The 27414-nt window shown below is 40.3% G+C and overlaps 1 protein-coding gene across 42 annotated transcripts in view; it reads right to left on the minus strand.

The window, feature by feature from the left end:
- Window positions 1-27414, minus strand: part of LOC144799531 (uncharacterized) — a 5513712-nt gene that overhangs the window by 244430 nt on the left and 5241868 nt on the right. For 38 of the 42 annotated variants that reach the window (XM_078671256.1, XM_078671028.1, XM_078671068.1 and 35 more), the window contains one exon: window positions 21625-21705. In XM_078671256.1, coding sequence (XP_078527382.1) covers window positions 21625-21705 — 81 coding nt within the window. Of the gene's footprint in view, window positions 1-21624; window positions 21706-27414 lie in introns of those variants that run through there. The other 4 variants (XM_078670908.1, XM_078671205.1, XR_013603860.1 and 1 more) reach the window with 2 other exon arrangements.

A 27414-nucleotide genomic window follows, 5' to 3' on the forward strand; every position in this document is an offset into this window, starting at 1 on the left:
GTATCCTCGCTGATGTCACGAACGAGGAGGGCTTCAGGGCGGAGTCACGTGGTGCCGTTCCTTCGGCGTGCAGGGATGCTGTGGCAAAAAGTTTTCCGGATCCAGTCTCATGCCTGGGGATAATTTTACGTTAAGGAATCTGCGGTTAGTAGTCTCTATCAGATACAAGTATACTCAGTATACAAAATATATACACAAATACATATAGTATATATATATATATATAGATAATAAAAAAAAAGCAAAAAAAAACAAAACTTTTCATAGCAATAAACTGTATGGTATAAAAATGACATGAAAAATGAAAATGACAAACATTCAGAAGTTTTTCGGTATAAGCAGGTGGACAACGGGGAGATTGGTGGTTCAGTGAGTAAACCACTGGCAAATACTGTATCCACCAGAAAATGCTTTACCGGAGGTAAATAACTTGTTCTTCTGATGGATACATCTGGCTGTGGATTCCCCCCCCCCTTTTGAATTGAATCCCAAAGCTGTTCCTCTCTCAGAGGAGGGTGTCCCCCTGCCTATACCATAAAATCTTGCAGCACAGAGCGCGCAAAAGGGCCGTACGTACTAACCTCCAAATCCAAGCAGTAATGCTTCGCAAAGTTGTGAAGGAAGGGCCAAGTTGCCGCCTTGCAGATGTCTACAACAGTAACACATCTAGCCAAAGCAGAAAAAGATGACTTAGCTCTGGTGGAATGAGCTCTAATATCTTCAAGCAGGTCCTTCTTGGCCAAGGCGTAGCAGATCTTGATGCAAAAGTTTGTTCACCTCGAAAGTGTTCGTTTGTGGACACCTTTGCCCTTCATCCTTCCAACATAGCCCACAAACAGCTGGTCATCCAGTCTATGGTCTCTGGTTCTCTCCAGGTAGAAGCTGACAGCCCTCCTTGGGTCCAGGTGGCAAAGTCTCTTCTCTTCCTTGGAAGGGTGAGGGGGAGGATAGAAGGTAGGTAAAGTAATAGACTGACCTAGATGGAAAGGAGTGACCACTATAGGCAGGAAAGCAGACCTGGTACCGAGAACCCTCTTTTCTGCATGAATGGTTAAAATGGAGGTTTAGCACTAAGAGCCTGAAGCTCACTTATCCTCCTGGCTGAGGTAATAGCGATAAAACAAACGTCTTGAAAGTAAGAAGCCTCAACACGCAACTATGCAGAGGCTCAAAAGGAGAACCCATCAGGAGAGTAAGTCCTAAATTCAAATCCCACTGAGGCATAATGAACGGCGTGGGAAGAAACCTATTGGTGAGGTCCTTAATGAACCTCCTAACAATGAGGGACTTAAATAAAGATGGCTGGTCTGGCAAACAGAGGAAAGCCAACAAGGCCGACAAGTAACCTTTACCTTGCTGAGCCAAATGAAGTGAAAAGCCAAGTACATCAGATAAATAGGCGTTCAAAGGATCAATGGACCTCTCTCCACACCGTTTCACAAACTTGGACCACCTAGATGAATAAATAGATTTGGTGGAGTGTCTCCTGGATGATAACATAACATTCACCACATCTGGTGGGAGAGAAAAAAAAAACGTAGGTTGCCCCATTCAATCTCCAGGCATGAAGGTGCAGGCTCTGGACGTGGGGGTGTAGAACCTGTCCCAGTGACTGCGAGAGGAGGTCTGGCCTGAGAGGGAGACGGAGTGGAGGGTGCTAAGAGAGGTGACGAAGATCAGTGTACCACACCCTTCTTGGTCAATCCAGAGCAATCAATATGACTTGGGCCCGGTCTTGGAGAATCTTCCTCAGAACTCGAGGAATCAAGGGTACGGGAGGAAACGCGTAAAGGAGTTGCAAGCTCCAATCCAATTGAAACTCATCCCCCAACGCTCCCTGTATCAGATACTGAAGACTGCAGAACGACGGGCAGTGCACGTTCTCATGAGTGGCAAACAGGTCAAACCGAGGAATCCCCCACATCCAGAGAATGTAATGGACCAACTCCGGATGAAGCCGCCACTGGTGATCGGCCGAGTATTGCAGACTGGGACTGTCTGCACGCACATTTAGCACCCCCGCCTGATGATTTGCAAACACACAAACCTGATGGCCCTGACCCAAGGATCAGAGTCGCAGAGCCACTCTGCCGAGACAATACGACCCAACCCCTACCTGTTTGTTTATGTACCACATTGCGATAGTGTTTTCCGTCAGGACTTAAATCGAGGGAAGAAAGGCCTTGTGAGCCAAACATATTGCCCGCAATTCCAGTTGGTTGATGTGAAGCAACCTTTCCTCCGGAGACCAAAGACCCTTGATCTTCAGCTCTCCCAGATGAGCACCCCACCCTAGAGTTGGGGCATCCGTGACTACTGTGTCTACCGGAGGAGGAGATTGAAAAGGCTTTACTTTAGACAGGTTGCACGGCACACTCCACAAAGACAGATCCGCTGCAGTGTCTCTGGAGATTCTGACCTTCTCCAAGAGATTTGCATTGTGCTGATACCACTGCATGCGGAGGCAGCACTGGAGTGCCCTCATGTACCAGCGTGCATAGTTGACCAACAGTATGCAGGAAGCGAACAGACCGAGCAGGAGTAGGACCTTCAGGACTGGAACAGAAATTCCATTCTGAAACAAATGAATAATCTCCTGAATGTCGAGAATCGTCTGCAGGTGCGGGAAAAGTTCGACACACAGTAGTGTCCAGTACTGCCCCTATGATACGGCTGCCTTGATTCTTCGGCGTCCTCGTAGTCCTTTGTGAACGGCAGAAATGACGTTCACGAAGGACTACAAGGACGCCGAAGAATCGAGGCAGCCGTATCAGGAAAGGAGAGCGTCTTTAAGTTCATGGAAAGAAAATAAGGAAATGAAAGTCAAAACAGAAGCAGGAACATTGGAAGGACCGAATCTACATGTCTTTTCCCTACGAGGAAACACCTTCCAGAACAGAAACACTGGAAGTACAGAACCCACATAAGCCTGGCAGGAAGCAGTTGAGTGGGCGCATTGCAGCACCAACTGGGTGCAAAAGACGTCCTATCAGAAATAAAGCCCAGCCCTGAAGAGGACCTTTATGACATGGAGTGTCTGGTCCCACTTATATAAGGTCAAAACGCGTCTGCATTGAATAGATAGTGGTTCGGAGCAAGCTAAGACAAGGAGATACTGACCCTGTTTGGGCAGTCAAGTGGAAACTTTCATGTTCCCTTATAACATCTTGTGTAAATAACCCCCGACCCTATACAGGACCTTGAAATTAGGACATTCTGAGGACTTAGTCATATTTGGTCCCAGTATATCTTCGTTTTCTAATAGTATAGGACTATAAAAGCGAATTCAGAATTTAGTTTGTGCACTCAAAAAAACATTAGTGAAATATAGTTGTCTAGGGAGTCTTCTCAAATATTTTATAAATATTTTTGTCCAATTATTTTTGGGTGTGTTTAAACGTTACATTCATGTATCTGTTTCAAAAACAAGTGTTTCTGTATATAAATGTTTTCATGTATTAATATGACAAAAGGAAAAGTGTAAATATATCTGATGTAGGAAACGCCAAACACAACAAAAAAACGTTTGAAGTAAACAACAAAAATAAATTGTTGCCCCAAGCCAATAAAAAGGACTTTTGAGGCTAAAAAGAATTAGCGTGATCCATGGTATTTTGAGGTATTTGTGTTTATGAATTTATTGCTGTGGCTGCTGACGGCCTTGAAAGGAAGCCGCCCTCCCAAAGCCTTGATACCTTTTGTATCCATAGCCCCTGGGCTGGGACTGCAGGTCCAAGGATCTTGCAGTAGCCTTACTGTCCTTGGAGCACTGCTGCGCAGACTCCGTCTTCGTTCCTCGTTGAATGACCTGAGGGGCTGCCGCTTGAATGTCTGATAGCCCTTCCAGGAAATGAACACGGTTGTCTTCAGGCAACTTAGGAGCTACTTGCTTGAGAGAATCCATTAGTGCATGAATGTACTTTCCTAGAAACACATGACATTTGTTGACTTCAGAGGAGAAAACCTTTTTGCCAGACTGTTCTAGTTTTTTCGAGTCTTTGTCCCCCGGGGTGGTGGGGAAGGATCCAGCTGACTGATTGGAACAAGAAGCCTGAACCACCAAGCTTTCTGGTGAAGGATAGGCAGAATGAAAAGCAGGTTCACCAGAAGCAGACTTATACTGTCTTGCCACTGACCTAGAAACTTCAGGGGCAGACAAGGGCTTCTGCCACACCTCCATAATCGGCTCTGTCAACGCCTCGATGAAAGGCAGCAGAGGCTCAACAGAAGAGGAAGGAGAATGCAACACTTCAGTCAAGATATTTGACTTCACCTCAGCTGAGGGAACAGAAGGTCCAACAGGTCAGCGGCTTTCCTGATGACTGAGTGGTAAGGGGCAATGTCTTGTGAAGGGAAAGCCTTTGGAGAAGAAAGCACCCACTCAGGGGAAGTATCTAGGCTCTGGCCTCCTGTAAGCCCTCCAAATCGCCCACGGAGTTGAGGATCACCCCTTCCATGTGTAGTCGTCCACGGAGTTGAGGATCACCCCTTCCACGTGTTCTTGCTGGTACTCCTCTTCTTCTAGCACTCTTTGCCCTTCCCTCCTGGAACGCAGCTTTGAGATCTGCGTCGGTGGCGTCAGCCGTGGTGCCGGTAACAATGGCGCCGGCGTCTAAGGACCACCTTCCGAAGTGAGCAATGGTGCCACTTGAATCCAGGAAAACAACAGCTCAACACCAGATGGTGCAGGATGGTGCACAGACATAATATCGACTCCACAATATCGAATGGACAAAATATCTAGTTAAAAATATCGAATATGATAAAATATCGATAACAAAAATATCGTTGTGAAAAATATCGATTACAATAATGATAATAAAATATCGAGTACAAAAATATCGACTCAAAAATATCGACATGACAAAATATCGATTAATAGTCAAAGGAAAAAATATCGATATTATGTTGAAAAAAGGTAAAAAATATAAATAAATTTTAATAGTAATATAAATTGTAGTTAATGTTTAGGAGCGGGATGTTGGGTTAATAGGGGATAAGGGTGGGGAGTAATTTAAAATAAATAATTAATTTATATATGTTTGTAAATATTTTTATATTTTAATTAATTGGGAAATAATTAATAATAATTAGTTAATTAATTTATATAAATATCTATAAATTTTTAATTAGTAATTAATTGGTAATTAAATAATATTAATTAGTTAATTGGAAAATAAATAATATTAATTAGTTAATTAATTCATATAATTGGAAATAAAATTTCAAGTAGTAATTAATTGATAAGTAATTATTATTAATTAGTTAATTGGAAATAGAATATTGTTAATTAATTAATATAATTGGTAATAAAATTTTAAGTAGTCATTAATTGGTAATTAATTATTATAAATTAGTTAATTGGAAATTGAATAATATTATTTAGTTATTTAATTAATATAATTGGTAATAAAATTTTAATTAGTAATTACTTGGTAATTAATTATTATTAATTAGTTAATTGGAAAATAAATATTCTTAATTAGTTAATTAATTAATATAATTTTGTTTAAATTTTGTATTACTAATTAATTGGTAAATAATTAATATTAATTAGTTAATTACATTATTTAGAGTAATTGTTATATATATAAAAGTTGTTATAGTTTGTTACATAATTGGGGAAAAATTCATTAATAATTAAATGAAATAAATTACAGTTAATGTGCTAAAATATTTTCATCCTTGTTATTGGTATAAATTGTACTTAATGTTTAGGAGCGGGATGTTGGGTTAATAGGGGATAAGGGTGGGGAGTAATTTAAAAGAAATAATTAATTATGATATGTTTCTGATAAATGTAAATGATCAATTAATTGGTAACGAATAAATTTTTTTTTTTTATTAATTCATATAATTTGGTACATATTTATCATTAGTAAATAATTAGTAATTAATTAATAATAATTAGTTAATTTAATTATTATTTATACAATTATTTTATTATATAATTTGTTATTATTAAATACTTGTTTGGGAATAAATATTATAAATAATTACATTCAATTAATTACAGATACTTTGCTAATATATTAACTTATTATTTATAGTTAATAATTTATTAATAGTTAATTAAATAATAATAATTACATTTGGGTACAGGAGGAATTTTTGTTTTCAGGGTCAGTTTTCTCTCTTTAGGTAAAGGGGTATTTTTATGTTTCAGGGTCAGTTTTCAGTTTTATGGTAAAGGGGTATTTTAAGAGTTCAGGGTCAGTTTTCTGTTTGTGGGTAAAGTGGTATATTTAAGGTTCAGGGTCAGTTTTCAGTTTTTGGGTAAAAGGGTATTTTAAGGGTTCAGGGTTAGTTTTCAGTTTGTGGGTAAAGGGGTATATGTAAGGTTCAGGGTCAGTTTTCAGTTTTTGGGGAAAGGGGTATAATTAATGTTCAGGATCAGTTTTCAGTTTTTGGGTAAAGGGGTATTTTTAGTGTTCAGGGTAAGTTTTCAGTTTGTGGGTAAAGGGGTATATTTAAGGTTCTGGGTCAGTTTGCAGTTTTTTTGGGTAAAGGGGTATTTTTAGGGTTCAGGGTCAGTTTTCAGTTTGTGGGTAAAGGGGTATATTTAAAGTTCAGGGTTAGTTTTCAGTTTTTGGGTAAAGGGGTTTATTTAAGCTTCAGGGTCAGTTTTAAGTTTGTGGGTAAAGGGGTATATTTTTAGGTTCAGGGTCAGTTTTCAGTTTTTGGGTAAAGGGGTATATTTAATGGGTCAGGGTCAGTTTTCAGTTTTTGGGTAAAGGGGTATATTTTTGGGTTCAGGGTCAGTTTTCAGTTCTTGGGTAAAGGGGTATTTTTTGGGTTCAGGGTCAGTTTTTACTTTTTGGCTAAAGGGGTATTTTTAGTGTTCAGGGTAAGTTTTCAGTTTGTGGGTAAAGGGGTATATTTAAGGTTCTGGGTCAGTTTGCAGTTTTTGGGTAAAGGGGTATTTTTAGGGTTCAGGGTCAGTTTTCAGTTTGTGGGTAAAGGGGTATATTTAAAGTTCAGGGTTAGTTTTCAGTTTTTGGGTAAAGGGGTTAATTTAAGCTTCAGGGTCAGTTTTAAGTTTGTGGGTAAAGGGGTATATTTTTAGGTTCAGGGTCAGTTTTCAGTTTTTGGGTAAAGGGGTATATTTAATGGGTCAGGGTCAGTTTTCAGTTTTTGGGTAAAGGGGTATATTTTTGGGTTCAGGGTCAGTTTTCAGTTCTTGGGTAAAGGGGTATTTTTTGGGTTCAGGGTCAGTTTTTAGTTTTTGGCTAAAGGGGAATTTTTAGGGTTCAGGGTCAGTTTTCTGTTTTTGGGTAAAGGTGTATTTTTTAGGGTTCAGGGTCAGTTTTCAGTTTTTGGATAAAGGAGAATTTTTTGAGTTCAGGGTCAGTTTTTAGTTTTTGGCTAAAGGGTTATTTTTAGGGTTCAGGGTCAGTTTCCAGTTTGTGGGTAAAGGGGTATATGTAAGGTTCAGGGTCAGTTTTCAGTTTTTGGGGAAAGGGGTATAATTAATGTTCAGGATCAGTTTTCAGTTTTTGGGTAAAGGGGTATTTTTAGTGTTCAGGGTAAGTTTTCAGTTTGTGGGTAAAGGGGTATATTTAAGGTTCTGGGTCAGTTTGCAGTTTTTTTGGGTAAAGGGGTATTTTTAGGGTTCAGGGTCAGTTTTCAGTTTGTGGGTAAAGGGGTATATTTAAAGTTCAGGGTTAGTTTTCAGTTTTTGGGTAAAGGGGTTTATTTAAGCTTCAGGGTCAGTTTTAAGTTTGTGGGTAAAGGGGTATATTTTTAGGTTCAGGGTCAGTTTTCAGTTTTTGGGTAAAGGGGTATATTTAATGGGTCAGGGTCAGTTTTCAGTTTTTGGGTAAAGGGGTATATTTTTGGGTTCAGGGTCAGTTTTCAGTTCTTGGGTAAAGGGGTATTTTTTGGGTTCAGGGTCAGTTTTTACTTTTTGGCTAAAGGGGTATTTTTAGTGTTCAGGGTAAGTTTTCAGTTTGTGGGTAAAGGGGTATATTTAAGGTTCTGGGTCAGTTTGCAGTTTTTGGGTAAAGGGGTATTTTTAGGGTTCAGGGTCAGTTTTCAGTTTGTGGGTAAAGGGGTATATTTAAAGTTCAGGGTTAGTTTTCAGTTTTTGGGTAAAGGGGTTAATTTAAGCTTCAGGGTCAGTTTTAAGTTTGTGGGTAAAGGGGTATATTTTTAGGTTCAGGGTCAGTTTTCAGTTTTTGGGTAAAGGGGTATATTTAATGGGTCAGGGTCAGTTTTCAGTTTTTGGGTAAAGGGGTATATTTTTGGGTTCAGGGTCAGTTTTCAGTTCTTGGGTAAAGGGGTATTTTTTGGGTTCAGGGTCAGTTTTTAGTTTTTGGCTAAAGGGGAATTTTTAGGGTTCAGGGTCAGTTTTCTGTTTTTGGGTAAAGGTGTATTTTTTAGGGTTCAGGGTCAGTTTTCAGTTTTTGGATAAAGGAGAATTTTTTGAGTTCAGGGTCAGTTTTTAGTTTTTGGCTAAAGGGTTATTTTTAGGGTTCAGGGTCAGTTTCCAGTTCTTGGGTAAAGGAGTATATTTTTGAGTTCATGGACACTTTTTAGTTTTAGGGTAAAGGGGTATTTTTAGGGTTCAGGGTCTGTTTGGGTATATAAAGTGTGAGAATTTTTTTTATAAATATTACAAATATTTGAAATTTTTGAGTGACAAATACTTGCTATTTTAAATGCTAATAATAATTTTTTGAACTATTCAGCAAAAAATATACTAAAAAATATGTTTATAATATTTATACAATATATATAAATATTTGACAATTTTTACTCTATAACATTATACTAAAGTAGCTATTCTAATTTATACATGGTCAGTATTCAGCACCTTTCCAGATATTCTTTTCACTTGAGTAGGAATAGTAAATAATAATTGGTCAGTGTCCAGCAACTTCTCTGATAATACTTTGACTGGAGTAGGAATAGCAATTATTAATTGGTCAGTGTCCAGCACATTTGCATATAAATTTATTTAGTGTGTTATTATATTACAAGACAATGCAAAATGGATGTTTTCACAAAACTTTATTACAATTTTTTTATTTTTTCATGTGTAATACAATACAATCACTATCAAATATAACATAAAGATTTTTGGAAATGTTGTATTTGCAGAATAACACATTATCATTTATGTACATGTTTTAATTTGTGACACAAAAATTTTTCACAACATTTTTTATGTCAAAACAAAATCTTATTATCAATCACTTTCTGTTACAAGTATTTATATTTAAATAAATAAAATACCAGTTATTTTTCTGTTTCTTCCATTTATATTTAATAATGTTAATATTAGATATTAATATTATTAAATATTTAATTTTAATATTTACATTTGTATAAAGTAACATGACAATTATTATATTTGCTCAAGATATGGAAATACTAATTAAGACATTTTTTTACACATATTTCTGACAATGTTGTTTTTAAATTATACATATACATATATAATGTTGTTAACTTTATAACTGTAAAGGGGAATAATATGTATAATAATAATATCTGGTATTGGTAAAAGATTATTTATGCAATTATATACTTTTATAATACTTAGATATTATTATTAAAAATTTATAATTAATTAATAAAAATAATAACAAATATAATTATTATTATTATTATTAATTAATAAACTTAAACATTTATCTTTTCTTTTCAGAAATACATACATTCAGAGAAATAAAAATACATTATTTAAGGCAATTATTTATATAGTAAATGGTTATAAATTTTATATTAATAATAATAAATAAGTTATATTATTTATTATTATTAATTATTAACAAAACAATTAATCATGTTTAGTTATAAAGAAACACAATTTTTTTCCTATAAATGTACACAAAAATAAATTTTTTACATATATTATTTCAAGTGTTACATACTTATTTAATATTATTAATATATATTAATTACTATATATTAATTAATATTAAAAAAAAATATTTTTTTTAAACAGTTTAAATTATAATAAGTCTACTGTATTAATTTGTTACAATAACAATGTGTATGTATTATATTTTTAGACTATAACATTGTATTTTCTATGATACCTTCTCAAAATTGGTTTAAGGGGACTACTTTTTTACCGCGTAAGGTTATTGCGCTTCATTCAGGACTGGAGAAGCTCGCGGTTGGGTGTTGCTTCGTGTGGAGAGAGGTAAGGTACATTTTATATACTATTTATGACTGAGTGGTAATGTGTGAGGGTATATTCGAACTGTGTAGTGTTTTTGAGTGTATGTATGAATTGTTTATGTAGCGTTTAGGTGTAATGTCGTCGTTATAGATGCGTCGTGTATGTTTTAGTTCTAGTGTTATTTGAATTGTTAGGAAATGTCTTCTTACATGGTTAATGTTAATTGTGAGTGTATTTAGAAATTTTATAGGCTATTTGTGGGTGGGTTTCGTTATGTATGTTTTTTTACAGGTTCCGGTTCCTCGCATGAAAACTACATGGAAGGAAGCGTGTTTTTTTTTTGGGAGATACTAATGTATGACTTATTATGGTTATATTTTTACGTGTATCTCCTATTTTTCGTGTTTGCCAGGAGCGGATTTTAATCATTTTTACCTTTTTTCGGGTTTTTTGAGAGTTTCGTATTGGATTGATACATTGGTATGCGTCAACGTTTTTTTTAAAGTTGTGTGTATATCACTTTAAATAATAAAGTGTCCACACTACTGTTTTCGGGATTTCCTGGAGCGTTTATTTTATTTTAACATTATTTTCGGGTTTTTGATGGTTTCCCATATTGGATTTCCCTTACTTTGTAATGGATTGTATGGATTGTATTTTGCTTCATTACGTCTCTGTCATCTACAAAAATTGTAAGTAATTTTATATTTCTATTTATTGGGTGGGAAATGTCGATCTTTATGTAATGTGTATGTGTGATGTAATTATAAATATTGCATATTTGTTCAGAAATAATGTCCAAAATTTTGATAAGTTTGTAAAACAAATATGTATTATTTATAATTGTTTAGAAATGTTTATGATTGTTATATGTACCATTATTGTAAGAAGATATTAGTATATTTTGTAGACATTTTTATAGTAGGGTTTTAGCTATTATTGACAGATATTCTAATCCTCTAGTTGTAGGGTATAGTGTGACTTGACTTTGCAGTTGTCGGAACATTTGTTTAGTTTGTTTACTTAGTTTTGGACCAATTTGGGTCAATGATTGTTCCATTCTTAGTTCTTGATAGCTTTGTTCTTTTATCAAAGCTTCTAGTAGGTTATGGAATGTGGGTCTTGTTCTGCTTGTGGTAGCTTGGAAAGCATTATGCCACCCTTCTACACTGTTGTTGGTTTTTGCCTCTTGGTTTAAAGTACTAAGATAGACATTCCACCAAGGGATTTGGAATTTGGGTTGGCGTCGATGTCCAGATCTGTGCAACCTTCCCACCCAAGTATCTTCGAAATAATCCAGTAATGGGGTTAGTTTATCTTCATTTCTCTTGTAATATGTGCTGTCAATTAATAAATTATAGTGTTCCGCTACATCGGTAACAGGAACGTAGGCCAGTGCTATCAATTTTTTAATTTGATAGGCAAAGGTGCTATCTGTTGAGTACAAAATACTTAAAGTTGATTTTTGGAGATGTCTCCATATGCTCTGATTGAAATGATAGTAACAACCCTGGATTGCTGTGTGGGGAAATATTTTCAAAATGCTATTAATCATAGCTAATTCGAAATCAATAATTATTTTTTCTGGAAAATAATTATTGATTTCATTTTTGAGAACATTTAATATTTTTTTGTAAGTGTTTTGCTGTTTGTTTGGTAGCAAACAGTAAATGAAAGGGATGTTATAGTTATGGTATAACCCGTGGATGGAATATAGTTGATAAAAAGGTTTTGGGCATGGTTTAAATGTTCCATCCATCATCCATTGGGGACACTGTTGGATTTTTCTTAAATTACTTGCAGTTGCAAACATTATGATTCTGTTTGTACTGCTTTCATTGTCAAAAAGGATACATTTGTCTTTATTGTGTGTGATGGACATTTCTGGTGAAATAATAATTTCCTCAAAAGTAGTAGGGTTGGGTGGAGTTGTGGAAGTGCGTCTTTTAGTGTATGCAATTGTGCGTTTTAGTGAGTCAATAGAGGGTAGTTGACCTGAAGCATGGGCTGGGACTTTTAACAGTTCCGCTTTAAGGATTTGTGTTGTTGGTCTATCACTTTGTGTGCTAGCAGTCTTTATACTTTCTAAAGCATCTCTTATTTCAATTTCTGTGACATTGGGGGGATGATTGTGTTCCCTGGTAAATAGCACATTAGTTTCCTCTGTAGTAGCCCTTCCATAACATTTGTTTGAGTAATATTTTGTACATTTCCAGAAAACTTTTCTACCACTTTGTCTTTCCTGACTATAAACATAACCCATATAACATAACAGTAATTTATTTTTCTGGGACATTACAAATTCTGCACCTTCTGTCATTTTGTTTTACTTGTTCTAGGAAAGAGTAGAAAGAAACAAAATCAAATTACATATATTTCACTTAGTGGTGCAAACATAATTAATGTTGTATTTATACTTACGTTTACTAAAAGTAGTAATCACAAATGCAGAACTGTATTTTGAAGGACTTTCTTGTATGTATTTCTTTTTTTACTGTTGGTATGAAAATATAGAAATGCTAAGTTAATGTTTATACATAACACACGTTTTTCCTAGGAGAAAGCAGTTTTTTAATTTGCTTAGTACTACATTTGATGTGAACATTACATATACTTACTTGTTTAAATAGTTGAGTTGTAGTATTTGGTGGAGTACATCAAGGTAGTCATGTTTAGATCTGTAGAGAAGATAGAATAAATACATGTCACATATTATAAAATTTATTTTTTACCGTTGGGAAATTGGAAATATTTAAAAGTATACTAACTTCTAAATATTTACTATTCTTTGCTGTAGGTAGAATAGATGTATGATGTATTCACAATATCTGTAGAGGAAATATAAAATACATAACATGGTGTTAAGAACATAGTTCTTGTTTTTTTCTGAAGTTTTAGACTAATTGATGTATACTTACATTTTTTACAAGGGTAGTCTTGTCTTTTGGTATAGTTGATGTAGGATGTTTTTATTGGATCTGTAGGGAAGATGTAATATGCAAGATATGTTGTTTAGAAACTAGCATTTTAAAATTTGGTTGTTTAATAACAAAAACATATATACTTACATGTTTATTTAGTGTAGTTCTATACATTTGTAGTGTTGAAATCGGAAAATCGCTGAATATCTGTGAATAAAATGTTTTAAGTGAAGTATGAATCTTGTGAAATAGTGTTTAAAAACAGCTGTTGTTGTAGAACAGAGCATTAATATATACTTACTATTTTATTTTGCAGGGGAAGAAATAGGAGCAGGTATTAGGATTTTGTTTGTAGTAGTTTCTATCAGAAAAGTAGGAGGAGATAAAAATTACATAAGTGGAAGAGTTAGGAGATATAAGTAAAATAGTAGACTACTAATTTAGATTTTTAAATAATGCAATGTAACTTACTTGAATTATTAGCTAGTGAGCTGGATCTTTAAAGATGTTTGTTCAGGAACAAAATCTTCATAGTGTTGGCATCTTCTTTCTATAGAGTTAGCAGCAGCAAATGGTAGAATGGATTTATCCCTTTTATAGTATGTGTATTTTGTGTGCTTGGATTTGATTGGTTGTAGGATGAAAGGAAGAATTGTATAGGCTAGTTTGAATTTTTTTTAAGTTAATTGGTGTGTTTGTTGATGTGAGAATGGTGGTATGTGGTGGTTTCCGCATTAAAGCAGGTTAGTTGTTAAATAAAATAGATGTGTAAGTATAAAAATATTATGAAAATTTGAGTTACATGTAAAGATTCTTTTTCAAATGATATAACTAATTTAATATAATGTATAGGAAATGATGATAAATAGTAATGTTATAAAAGTAACAGGTTTTATATGTAAAATGTTTTTTGTATAGAGCAATGACTTTTATAGACGAGTAATATGGTATTTTAGACATGAAAGGGTACAAAAAATAACTCGATATTTGTTTAGAAACGATATTTTTGTACTCTATATTTTAGTAGTCGATATTTTGGTAGTGTTAGGTGTAATTTCATGAACAACGATATATTAGTAGTCGATATTTAATAAGACGATATTTATGTACTCGATATTCTAAGTACTCGATATTTTGTAGTCGATATTTTTGTATTTTGTGTAATAAGTATACAAAGTCGATATTTTTGTAGTCGATAATTATTCAACGATATTATTGCTAGTCGATAATGTGACCGTCGATAATATTTCAGTGATACGGTGCAGGATATCAAGGTATCGGAGTCAAAAACCTTGGTGCCAGAAAATGCCATGACAGAGCCATCGGCAGGAAAGGCATGAAAGGTGCCTAGGCATACTGCTGTGGAATGCCCAAATTAAATGGAAGCGGACCCACGGGGCCAGATGGTGCAGCGGTAGTGTAAGATGCCTTGGCAAACATGCCAAACGTCGCATTTAGGAACTGGAAAAGGAGGATAAGGATCAGAAGCCCCCAGGTCTGGATCCATCCGAGGCCTTACGAAGGGCTGAGGCTTTGGCGCTGGAAACATCTGAGCCATTACAGAAGAGTACCTGGGTGCCGGTGTATCCCTGAGCTCCGGGGGAATCCCTTGACGCCGGAGAGTGGGCCGGAGTAGCCTGCGGAGTAGGAGAAGGCAACGGCGAGATGGCATCCTTGTCATGATGCCACTGTATGGGGAAAGGCGACCTAGAAGCCCTGCCTTTCGAAGATCAACGTTGAGACCCATGTCTTCTCTTTTTCTTATGTTTCTTCGACTTCGAAGTATGCAAGGTCGACGACTTTGATCTCTTGCAATCCCTACAATCTTTTTTTGCTTGTACCATGAAGAGTTTTGCCTCACGTTCCTTCAGCGCCTTTATGTTCATCTTCCTTCAGCATGAACACCCTTCAACTTTGTGGTCCAAAGAAAGACACTAGAGACAGTTGTCGCAGGGATCCGTGATGGACATATGGCCCCCACACTCCCTGCAGGGCTTGAAACCCGACTTCTTTGAAGTGGCCATTCTCACTGCAACACGAAGTATAAGATAGAAACAATGTTATCACATGTAAAATGGAGAGTCCCCGAAAAAAAATGTTATGTGTCGACGGCATGGAAAAAAGGGAACTGATGTCAGCACGCCCATGAGGTCTTCTTATGCTCCGATGATGTCATACCGAGTCGCGAGCGGAGCCGCGCTATTGTGACATCCTCATCAACGTGGGAGAGCTAAGAAATCAATTTACATTTTTTAAAATTTTTTTTAATTAAAATTAAACAGACATACAAAAAACCAAACCAAACTTCACGAGGCAAAAAACACAGCAGTACAGCATCATGAGGCCATGCGGGTAGAGCTCCAAAAGTACAGAAATACATTGCTATCAACCAGTGCGGGGCTAGGGGCGGACAAGGAAACAAACAGAATAATGAATAGCAAATGAAGGGTGAATGTCAATTAGGGGGACGAAGACGCATCAATGGTGACATCCTGTGGAGGAGTACATATATTACCACGATAGGCGTTCCATTGGGACCAGATTCTACCCCATTTCTTGGGCGTCCCTGGGAAAGGTACACAGTTTTCTCCCGGAACATGCACCAGTCCATGTTTTCTTCCCACTTGGATAAGGTGGGCGATCTATGTGAACCCCAGAGCTGAGCAATGTCCCTCTTCGTGACCATATTTCCAAGGGTCGCCCATACAATCTGTGCTGAGCTGTAGTCATTGGGCTCCCACACATTCAACAAACAACGCCTGGCCTCGGGCAGCAGGGACACACCCGTAACACCTTCCATAACAGCATGTACACCGGACCAGAACGCAACCATCTCTGGGCATTCCCACAAAATATGGAGAAAGGTACCAGACATACCACAGCCACGCTTACATAGCCCATCCAAAGAAAAACCCATTCGAACCAGACAAGGCCCAGTGACATACACTCGGTGAAGTATTTTAAGCTGAACGAACCTCAAACGAGCAGGAATGGCGACCTCTTTAGGCGAGGATAAGGCAGCCTGCCAGTCCTCATCATCCAATTCCAGGCCGTCCGCACACCATGAGGCCCTGAGGCGAACCAACAGGTCAGCTCTATTGTTAATGAGTTTTTTATAAATCAATGAGATAGTACTGTTGGGCACGTGGCCATCCAAAATACGGTCCTCAAGAGGGGAAGACTCAGGAATATCATCACCCGCAGTAAATACAGACAACAGAGCATGGCGAACCTGGGCGTACCGAAAAAATTCATTGTCACCAAGCTCATACTCCACTCGCAGCGTGTCAAAGGGCTTGACAGTGTCCTTCGACCACAAATCGCCCACTCTGCTGATACCAATCATATCCAATTTATCAAATCCTTTCGATCTCCACAGGTAGCCCAAACATTCCGAGTCATACAAGGGGGTGGCCCGAGTGAACCTACCACACCAACCCAGTGCCGCAGTTGCATCACGCCACACTCTCACTGCAATCTTAGTGGGACCGGTCAGTGTTTCAGGGAGTCTCCCAGTGTACAACGCTCTGTTGAAGGTCCCGCCTGGCAGAATAAATTTGTCCATAGAGAACGCTGGGGCAGGGCCTGGTGCGTAGGTCGCATGGTTAATGGCACTCAACTGGGACGCCCAGTAGTAACGGCTGATGTCCGGGAGGGCTATACCGCCATCATACCACGGAAGCGTGAGTTTGTAAAGAGCAACACGGGCATGCCCATCCCAAACCAGTTGTCTCTGTAGGCTCTCCACTGTACGAAAATAGCCCAAAGTGATCGGGTCAAAGGAGTTCTGAAGCGCGTACAAAAAGTGAGGAAGAGACATAATTTTGAAAAGCGCCGCTCTACCGAGGGGCGACAGAGGCAACCTACGCCAGCGAGCTACATCGAGCGTGAGCCGCTGGAAGGGGGGCAATAAGTTAAGCTCGTAGCGCCTAGAGGGGTCCAAGGAAACATAAATCCCCAAGTACTTGAAACCGGTCTCAGCCACATGGATCGGAAATCTACGCGGCAGTGGAGAGAACTCTCCAGCCAAAACGTAGACGCAGGATTTAGCCCAATTAATGACAAGACCGGAATTCTTTCCGAAGGAGATCAGAGCATCAAAAGGTACATTAAGGGACTTTTTAGGGGAAGTGAGATAGAGGTGGATGTCGTCCGCGTATAGGGAAACTCGATCCTCGAAACTAGGAGACCACCGGATGCCCCGCATAGAAGGCTCCCAACGGAGCCACTCCGCCAAGGGCTCCAGAGCGAGAGCAAAAAGCAAAGGAGACAGCGGACAGCCCTGCCGGGTACCCAGTCCGGGCGTGAAAACGCAAGAGACTCTTCGATTAACGACTACCTGAGCCAGGGGAGTCTCATAGAGGTGTTTCACCCAGGCTATAAAGCCCGGCCCTAACCCGAACTTCGAGAGGGCCGCCCAAAGGTAGGGCCATTCGATAGTGTCGAAGGCCATGGTAGCGTCAAGAGAGGCCAAAATGGCAGGTTCAGTAAGCGTCTCGGCTCTCGCGAGAACTCCGTGGAGTCTACGCAGATTCAAGGCAGTGTTGCGGTGCGGGATAAAACCGGATTGATCCGGATGGAATCAATTTACATTTAATACTGGTGCAGGGGTAATTCAAAAGGTGAGGAATCCACAAGCAGATGCATCCATACAAATGGTCGTTATCGATGCAGTTGTAGATGACGAAGAGGTGGTCATTGACATAACAAATGTCGTCGATGAGGATGTCGAAGAGGAAGTTGTCATCGCCGTCCATGAAGTCATCGTTGAGGAGGAAGTCATCAGTGGAGACGCGACCTTTGTCCTCTCAGGAAGCGTTGTTGGTGTAGTCGCCGTAGATGGAGCAGCTGTATCCGTTGTCGACAAAGCAATTTTCTACTATGAGATCTTCAGCGACGATGCAGGAGAAACATGTTCCAATGGTGATTTATGCATTGACTTGGACCCAGAATATAGTACCGTCGACAATATGGGCTTTTTAGATATTGTAATCTTCATTGATGGTTCTGAAGATATTTTTTCATGTTTAGATGTCAGATGGCTTTTCTCCTCAGTAGGAAATGAATGCTTTTCTTTTTGTAAAGGACCTGCAGCTTCATGACAAGACGTTTTGGAAACCTTCTTTCTAGAAACTTCAGGCGATTCATGGGATCTCTCCCTCTCTTTTTAGATGTTTCCTGAGAGGCCTGTGAGATAGAGCTCCCCTCATTCTTGGAGACGACATCTCTGAAGCCAAATTAACAACTTACCAGCTTTATTTTTGGTTGAGAAGGATCTACAAATCTTTATGCTGGGGGTAGAGACAGTAGATACAGTACTTATGGGGGTCGTCAGCATGCAGTCTGTTCTTACTGCATGTTCCACAAGCCCTGAAGAGACCTTTCTTTGACGAATTCGATATTTTAAGAAGATATCTGGTAAATTGAAAAAGAAACTGAGCAGAGCTCAGGGAGACTCCATGTGACACGACGTGGGGTAAAAAATCTGAGGAACCTAGACTCTCTTGGGAGTGTTCTACAGGGTTCTGTCACCCTGTAGAAAGTAGATTGGTTCTCTTGGGAGTGTTCTACAGGGTTCTGTCACCCTGTAGAAAGTAGATTGGCTATTGCAGTGACTGATCATAGGATTGTAGCATATGGTAATATTAACTACTTCTTGGTCTAGGGCAGACAAGACGTGAGCTAGAGTAAGCATCTTAAACTTCTCCTTCTTAAGTAAGAGATTGATAGTCCGAAAATCTAAAATGGGCCACAACCCTTTGTTCTTCATCAGAAGCAGATAAAGCCACTGCCTACTTCTGAAACCATGACCCTCTCTATAGCACCCTTGGCCCAGAGAGCTGCAACCTCCTCCTGGTCCTGGAGCAATTTCAAATTATCCTCTGTCAGCCATTCCTGATTTCGCAGAATGGAAGGAGGAAAAGAAAGGAAAAGAAGCGAATAGCCCTCTTGAATGATCTGCAAGACCCACTTGTCCAATGTTATGGACCTCCAGTTGGGGAGATAATGTTAGATTCTGGAGCCAACTTGAGTGGTATGGTCTTGCAGAGTCAGACTAGGAGTGCTTGGAGGCTGCAGCTGCTGAAGACAGGTTGACCGACAACTTCTGGCTCCCATTCCTAGATCGGAATGAACATTGTCCACATCCCCGCATGGCTTGGGAAGCTTGCGCAGGACAGTGGCTGGGATAGGGCTGACATGGTTGTAAATCCCTTCCATTCCCATGAAAGGGGCGAAAGGTTGACTGGACATGAGGAGTAGAAAAGAGGTCTAAGGATCTGGCCATAGCTGGAGAGTATTTAAACCTCACTTGGGCTGAATCAGTCTTTTCCCCCCAAAAACGGGTTCTATCAAAGGGCATGCTCATCAAATTTGCCTGGACATTTCCAGTGAACCCAGCTGTGTTAAAACAGATGTGGCGTCTCAAGGTCGCTGTCGTGGAAATAGATCTGCCCAGCAAATCTGTCATATCAAGGCCCCACCTATTGGGGAATATTGCTGCATCTCTCCCGTCCTTAACTGCTTGAGAAAGCACAGCCCGTGCCTCCATCTGGACATGTGGCAGCATTTGCACAATTGTCTCCCAAAGGGAGTGGGAGAAATGGCCCAGTAAGCATGCAGTATTCACCGACCTCAATGCCAGGCTGGGGGAAGAAAACATCTTCTTACCAAATCAATCCAGCCTCTTAGATTCAATATCCAGAGGGGCGGAAGGGAACGCACCCTGGGAGGTAAAAGCCTGCATCACCAAACTTTCTAGGGTGGGGTGTTGACTGAGGAAAATTGGGCACCCAGAGGTGAGCGATGGCAGCATGCAATTGTCCTATTCACAGGAGCCCCTGTGCTAGGCTTGGACCACGTGCCTAGAATGACATCAGTTAGTGCTTCGTTGAAGGGCAAAATGGGTTCAGAAGTGAAAGCCACAGGTTGAAGCACTTCACTCCAGAGATTACTACTGACCTGCATGGAAGGCAGCTCTAGTCCAAGGAACTCTGCTCCTAATTTACCGAACACGGCATGAGATGGCCCCTCCTCCATAGCCACAGTTGGTGGAGACAGCATGCAAGTATCTGGAGAAGTGCCCAGTCCCCTGGCTTCCCCAAGTTCCAAATACCAGTCCAACTGCTCTGCAGAGTCATCCTTGTGTTCAGAAGGGTCCATTGACCCCTCCCATTCCTCTCCTGAGCATAACATATCCTCAAAGTGGTCAGGCGACAACATAGATCCACTGGGTTCAATCTGCCCCAGAATCGGCATCGAGCGATGTTGTTCCGACTCCGTGTTGTCAGGAATAAGGATGGGGCTAGTGCTGCCGATAAGCACCAGCATCACCAAAGGAACCGACTTTGGGTCCAATGCCAAAGGAGGTCGTGATGGCATTACTGGCTTTGACCCGTATCGGATCACTAAGGTCCTACCAGCGCCATGGCCAGAGCCGACGGCATTGAATCCAAAGTGGCCCCTTCTGACTCAGTATGGCCAAATGCTCCCCAGAGGGGTCGGCGCATGGCCTCATAAAACTCTTTAATTTGAGTGGGGGTCTCTACAGATCCCAAAAAGGGAGGGAGGCGCAAAGTCCACCCTGACTCAGCAGAACTGTGCTCCTCACCTCTTCCGTCGACGGATGACAGTCGAGGCAAAGATGAAGTCCGCTTGGACTTCTTCTTCTTCTGGTGTCTCTTCCCTGAGTAGCCCAAAGATCTCGGTGGGATGAAAAGGACTTTGGACTCCGGGAGAGGTCCTATGACCTCCTTTTCCTCGATCAGGACCGGGATCTCCGCAGAGTCTCGCTGGATGGTGTCGACTGCCAGGCCGCAAGGAGTTTCAAAGCCCGCTCCCGCAAGGCCTTTGGAGCCATAGCCCGACAGTTCGAGCAAGACTTCGAAAAGTGGTCACGCACGAGAAACCAGAGACAGATGAGGTGGGGGTCGGTAACCAACATCATGCGGTGGCAGGCACCGCATGGCTTAGACCCTGTCTTCCTCGAAGAAATCCTGCACACAAAGTTTGAAAAAATTCTGAATTCGACAAAAAATCAAGAAAAAGCCTGTCAAAAAGTGACAGGGAAGTAGCTGTTCCCGGATCGGCACTTAAATGGCCCAGAAAGAAAAGAACTGATGACAGCGCGCCATGTGCAGTGCCTATATAGGTACTGACACCAACGACGTCATGCGGAGCCACTGACCGCGCGCGCATGGCGTCTTGCTCAGCAAAAATTTCCAGATCCAGCCTGACGCGAACGAATCTGAAGGAATCTGCAGCTGAAAGTCTCTATCAGATGCAAGTTGCTTAACACTCCTTCTGGACTAAGCCTTAAGGCTGCTTCCACAGCTACCACTTAGAAAGCTTTCTAAGGTTATCTAAGACCACTAAAATCAGCATAAGGGTTGTCTGGATTAGTGCAGGGTGCTTCACTTAAATAAGTGTGCATCCTATACTAAGCCAGTCTCCTACATAAATTTAGTACATCAGGCCCTTGGTTCTAATAGATACAATTGTACGTATTCTAATGAGATCAACTTTGCTATTGTTTTTATCATAAATAAATTAAACACACATTTTTTAAATTACCTTTGCAGTCTTCCAAACAGCCAGCTAACTCATAGGAACAACATTTGTCTTCTAAATTTTCTGAAAAAGAAGAAAATAAACCTGTTGGCATTTAGAATGGAAACATTACATGATTTTTTCAAAAGAGACATGATTAAATAATGCTCCTTCTATCAACATGACGAAGGTTTCCTTTTCAGATTTCATTCAGCTGGCATCTTTGACGGAGGAAAACATCTCCGATCATACTCACAGAGCTTACATTGTTGATTTAATCTCGTAGTTATACGCTGGACATGAGATGATATATATATATATCCATATCTATCTATACATATCAATATTTATATACAGGGTCCAAACTTTGTTCCCATACCCAGCCGGGTTGGGAAACTTCAGAAAACAGCACTCCCGGGCTCAAAAAGATGCAGCATGCGTCAGAGGTTGAACCACTGACGAAGGGACGCTGTCCCGAAACGCGTTTGCTTAAGAAATAATAAAAAACTTCTGCTGCATCTTTTTGAGCCCGGGAGTGCTGTTTTCTGAAGTTTCCCAACCCGGCTGGGTATGGGAACAAAGTTTGGAGCCTGTATTTAACAACGCGGTACACCGCCGCGTTTAGACGGCACCCGACACCAAGAGTGACCCACGGTTTCGGTGTTCTTGGAGCCTTTATCAATATTTATATATATACATATATATAACTATATCAATATTTAGATCTATCTATCTATATATACATATATATGTTTATAAATGTGTATATGTGTTTGCTTTATTTGCCTTCCTCTAAAATGACAAAGGTTACTGGGACGTTATAGTTAGGTTAAGATTTTTACATTAAAAAACATAGAAATTCAGCAATTATTATTATCTCTCAAGTAGCTCTAACTCATGCACTAAGGTAACTTTAACTTGAGCACCTGCCATGCAGTTTTCGCCTGAATAATTTAACTGCAAATGTTGCAGTGATTGTATCAATGATGTCATTGAAGATGACATGACGAACAAGTTACTTACCTTCGGTAACGCATTATCTGGTAGAGACTCTATCTAGCTGCAGACTCCTTACCTTTGAGTTTTGCAGGCATCAGGCTGGATCTGGAAACTTTTGCTGGGCAATACCCTTTGCACGCGCCATCGTGTGGCTCCATTCGGCTCAGCATTACGTTGACCACGTCATTAGTGTCAGTTATGACGTTGCGGTGTATATATAGGTGCCACCCAGGCATGCGGACATCAGTACTTTTAGTTTTTTCCATGACAGATGTGCAGAGCCATGAAGTAAATTACATAGTCATGTGCAAAACTAGGACACAGAAAGGTGAATAACCATAGACCTAGAACATGAGTCCGCAAAGCGGGGAGGCATGGGTCGGGCTGTAAGGAATCTGCAGCTAGATATAGTCTCTACCAGATAATTTGTTACCAAAGGTAAAGAACTTGTTCATCTGATAGAGACTTCTAGCTGCAGATTCCTTACCTCTGAAATAGATACCCAAGCCATACTATCCCAGCGGTGGGTGCAGGCCAAAAGCTCAAACTAGGAAGTCCTGAAGGCCTTAACAGGCAAAAGGCCCATCCCTGTGGACCTGATTGTTCAGGCATTAGTGTTTAGCAAATATGATGCAAGGATGCCCACATTGCTGCCTGAAAAATGTCTAGGAGTTGGACACCCCATTCCAAGGTCGTAGTCGCAGCCTTTTCCCTGATAGAATGGGCCCTTAATGCTTCAGGTGGCTGCTTCTTCGCCAGGGCATAGCAGATCTGAATGCAGAAAACGACCCAGCAAGATAGTCCTTTCCTGCATGCTCCAGCATACTCCACCGAGTTGGTTGTTATGAGAGGCTGGCTTAGTATGTGGTGCTTAATTATGTAAGTGTAGCACCCTACACTAATCCAGACAACCCCTATGGTAATTTTAGTGGTTTTAGACAACCTTAGAAAGCTCTCTAGGTGATAGATATAGAGAGCAGCCTTCAGGCTTAGTCCAGAAGGAGTGTAAAGCAGCTTGTTTTAACAGTACTTGATCTTATGGTACAGGTCAAGAGAAAAAGAATCACACAATGTAGTTATAAAAATAACTTTATTACAAACACTAACTAACACTAGTGTACTATCTCCTACCCAGAAATAGAAACATAATACACACAACACTTAGGAAATAGATCACGTAAGTAGCACAAATACACTGTGGTCTCAAGGGGGAGACCAAAGCATGTACTAAAATAGTGGTATAGTAACAATGACTAGAGTCAAGAATGGACCCAGAAGACATAGAAGTGTTTGGGACCCAAGGAAACTTCCAAGGTAAGACAAATCCTCCAAAGATGGTACCACCTTCTAGACTGTTGAGTAAACGACAGTCTGGCTAAACAGTGCAGTTCTTATATAAGGTACTAGGTGGTAGAAAGTAGTATTCCGAAATGTTCCATTCAGTAAGGTTCAATAGAATAAGATGTACGTTATGGACCCTCAGTGTAAATAAACCAAGAAAAGGGTATGGACACCCTATCCAATATGGGGCCCTGTAAGTATCACGTTCCCTTAAAGTATGCTAAAACGTGTAATAAGACGGGGTCCCCTTTCAGTCAATAGTAGGAATATTAGACAATGATAAGTCTTAAACAGAGAATCCCAATCGCGATTGACGACGGCCGCTCTCTTCTACTCTTCGGGATTCTCTGTTTAAGACAGCTTGCGGGGGCAGGAGGTTCTTCTTCTAATATACTGCAGGGTCTTTGGTGACATAGATTCCAAAGTACTTTAAACCCTCTTGTGCCTCCTCTATCACATAGTTTTCGGGTGGGGGGAAACTCCCCCTTAGCACATAAATGACTGATTTATTCCAGCTTATGGTGTATCTGGAATATTTGCCAAAATTGGTGAAAATGTGAGGCTCTTGGTGAGGCCAAGTACAGCAGTTCCTAACCCACTGACCATCGTAGACTCCTAATTATGGGGTCTTTTCGTATCCACCACGCCAACGGCTCCAATCAGAGCAAAGAGTAATGGGGACAACCCTGCCTGGTTCCCCTCTCGAGGGTAAATGATGGTGATTTTCGGTTGTTTACCACTACTTGTGCAACCACTACTACTTGTGTACCACTACTATTGTATCCAGCTTTTGAGGACTCCACACATATATGGCCACTCAATAGTATCAAGTACCACAGTGGCATCTAAGGACACCACCACGGGGGTCTCTTATTGGGGAGTGATTCAGTTTAGGACTTGAGAGGCTAGAATCAAGAATACATTACAGCAACAAAGTACCTCTCAAACCAAAGATCAATGTTTCTTTCATAAGTGAAGAGCTTCAAAAGCTGTCTCCACTTATGTACACTTAATGAGCTTCAATTACGTAAAAATCATATTGCAGAAATTATTAGCATTTTCCCTTTCTAACATTGGTAAGTACAGCTCACAGAATCATTACGCCGACATCAGATTGACTGTATGAAACGTTTATCTTTTGGTTGAAACAACTAAATGAAACAACAAGATGCAACACTACATTTAGAAGATAATCAATATATTAATCAAGACAAAACACAAATGAAGTACTAACAAGACGATTCATGGATACCTTCTACAAAGTGAACATACTTAACGTTATATACAGTAGAACTAAAAGACTACACAATAGATATGCCTTATTGGAGTGCTGTGCCACTTATTTGATGTAGTGAATCATGTGTGTCCTAATTAAGTCTGAAATCGGGACCTATTATTGATGTTCTCAATTTTACACTACTGAGGGGTCCTAGATGAGGTTAGAGAAAAGATGTAAATGTTCTTGACTAAGCAATCTAAATTGAGCTTAGGTATTCAATGCTTTTCCACAATAAATTTTAACGTAGTGACTCTTGGCCGCACAAGGTATATGTTAACACGTTTCGACCTTCGTGGTTGAACCAGGGAAAATATTTCGATGGAAGGTCTTCCTCAGGGCTGGGGACACTTGTGTAGGACACCGGGGGGTTCCTAATCGTGTGTTCGGAACCGCATCTTGGACAGAACTGAGTCTGTGAGGGAGATTGAAGATCTGGTATCTTCTCATGTGTTGAATCCTTAGTGTCTTTGTCCTTTTTTCTATGGAGTATCTGATATGGGACTTTTCCGAGTGTCTCTTTCTTTCTTTCCTTTTCGGTTGGTTGCACGGCCGTCGGCTCCTCCACTACTGCATCTTCTTGCAAGGTGTCAGTTCTGCTCAGAACACCGTGTAAACGGTGCGGGTTTAGTGAGGTATTTCTGTCTGGCATGAAGCCTGACTGATCTGGATGCACAAGTTTGGTAATGACTTGGAACAGGCAGGTGGCCAACAGATTTGCCAAGTTCTTGACCTCAGCGTTAAGCACCGATATTGGTCTATAAGATGAACATTTATTTTGTGGTTTATAACTCTTTTGGATGACCACAATAGGGGCTAGTCTCTGGTCAGCAGAAAGCTTCCCCTGCTCTAAACTTTCTAAAACATCTTGGTGAGGTGGGGTGCTATTTTACTAGGGGCAAGATTGTACAATTCAATGGGCAAACCGTTGGGGCCCGTTGTCTTTCCGGCTTGTAGGCCTCCTATGCCTTCTCAACATCCGTGATAGTGAGTTCGCTATCCAGCGCCTCAAGATCATGCAGTGACAGGGTTCGTAGTGGCATATCTGATAGTAGGGGCTTCGACTCTTCCTCCTTGGAGGTCATGTGGGACTTGTAAATGTGCTTGAAGTGGCTTTCAAACTCATCAGCGATTTCCTGGGGGTCTTTGATTTGCCGATCGGCTTCGTCATTTATTTCAACAACTAACCTGTTAGTTTACTCTCTACGGTCTAACCAGGCTAATAATTTCCCTGTTTTATCCCCGGCGCACAAGTTACTACTTGTGTAACGATATATCTCTAAGAGACATTAGTTAGTGATAGATATCCCCAGGCGTCAGACTGGATCCGGGAAGTTTTGCTAGCAGTACCTCTGCGCATCAGTAGGTGGCGTTGTGCGGCTCTGTGACGTCACTGGCACCGTAAGCGCTGAGATGACGTCACGGAGTCTACTTAGGCACCACCCAAGCGAGCTGACGTCCGTTCTGTACACGACTTTCCGCACCAGGAACGCAGAGCTATGCAAGAAACTGACCACTGGTGCTTAAGAAACTAGGGCTCTTAAAAGGGGTTGTCCCTAACCCTAGAAGTCAGTTCGCAGAACGGGGAGGACGGGTGGGGCGGTTAGGAATCTATCACTAACTAATGTCTCTTACAGATATATCGTTACACAAGTAGTAACTTATGCATCTGAAAGAGACAAGTTAGTGATAGATTCCATACCTTAGAATAGATACCCCAGCAATACCAACCCCGGTGGTGGGTCTGCGAACAAGATCACACCAGACAGTCACAGAGAACAGAAAGGCCAAAGAAGCCATCTCTGCTGACTTGGCTGTCAAGGCAATAATGCTTGGTATAGGTATGCAGCGGGGATTACGTAGCTGCCTGACAGATATCCTGCAAAGGGACTCCCCATCCCAGAGCAGGAGTGGCTCCTTCTTAGCCAAGGAGTAACAGGCCTTGATGCAGAGAACAACCCACTGAGAGATGGTCCGTTTGTGCACAGCCGACCTATCATGGCACCCACGTAGCCAACAGAGTTGGTCATCCACCCGGAACTGTTGTGTGCGCTTCAGATAGAATGAGAGCAAACACTTTGGGTCCAGACTGCGGAGCCTCTCTTCCTCTTTTGAAAAATGTGGAGGCGGAAAGAAGGTAGGCAAAGTGATGGACTGCCTGATGTGGAAGGCCTGACAACCTTTGGCTAGAAAGTAGG

Source organism: Lissotriton helveticus, chromosome 1_2 (genome assembly GCF_964261635.1).
Source record: "Lissotriton helveticus chromosome 1_2, aLisHel1.1, whole genome shotgun sequence".
Taxonomy (NCBI): domain Eukaryota; kingdom Metazoa; phylum Chordata; class Amphibia; order Caudata; family Salamandridae; genus Lissotriton; species Lissotriton helveticus.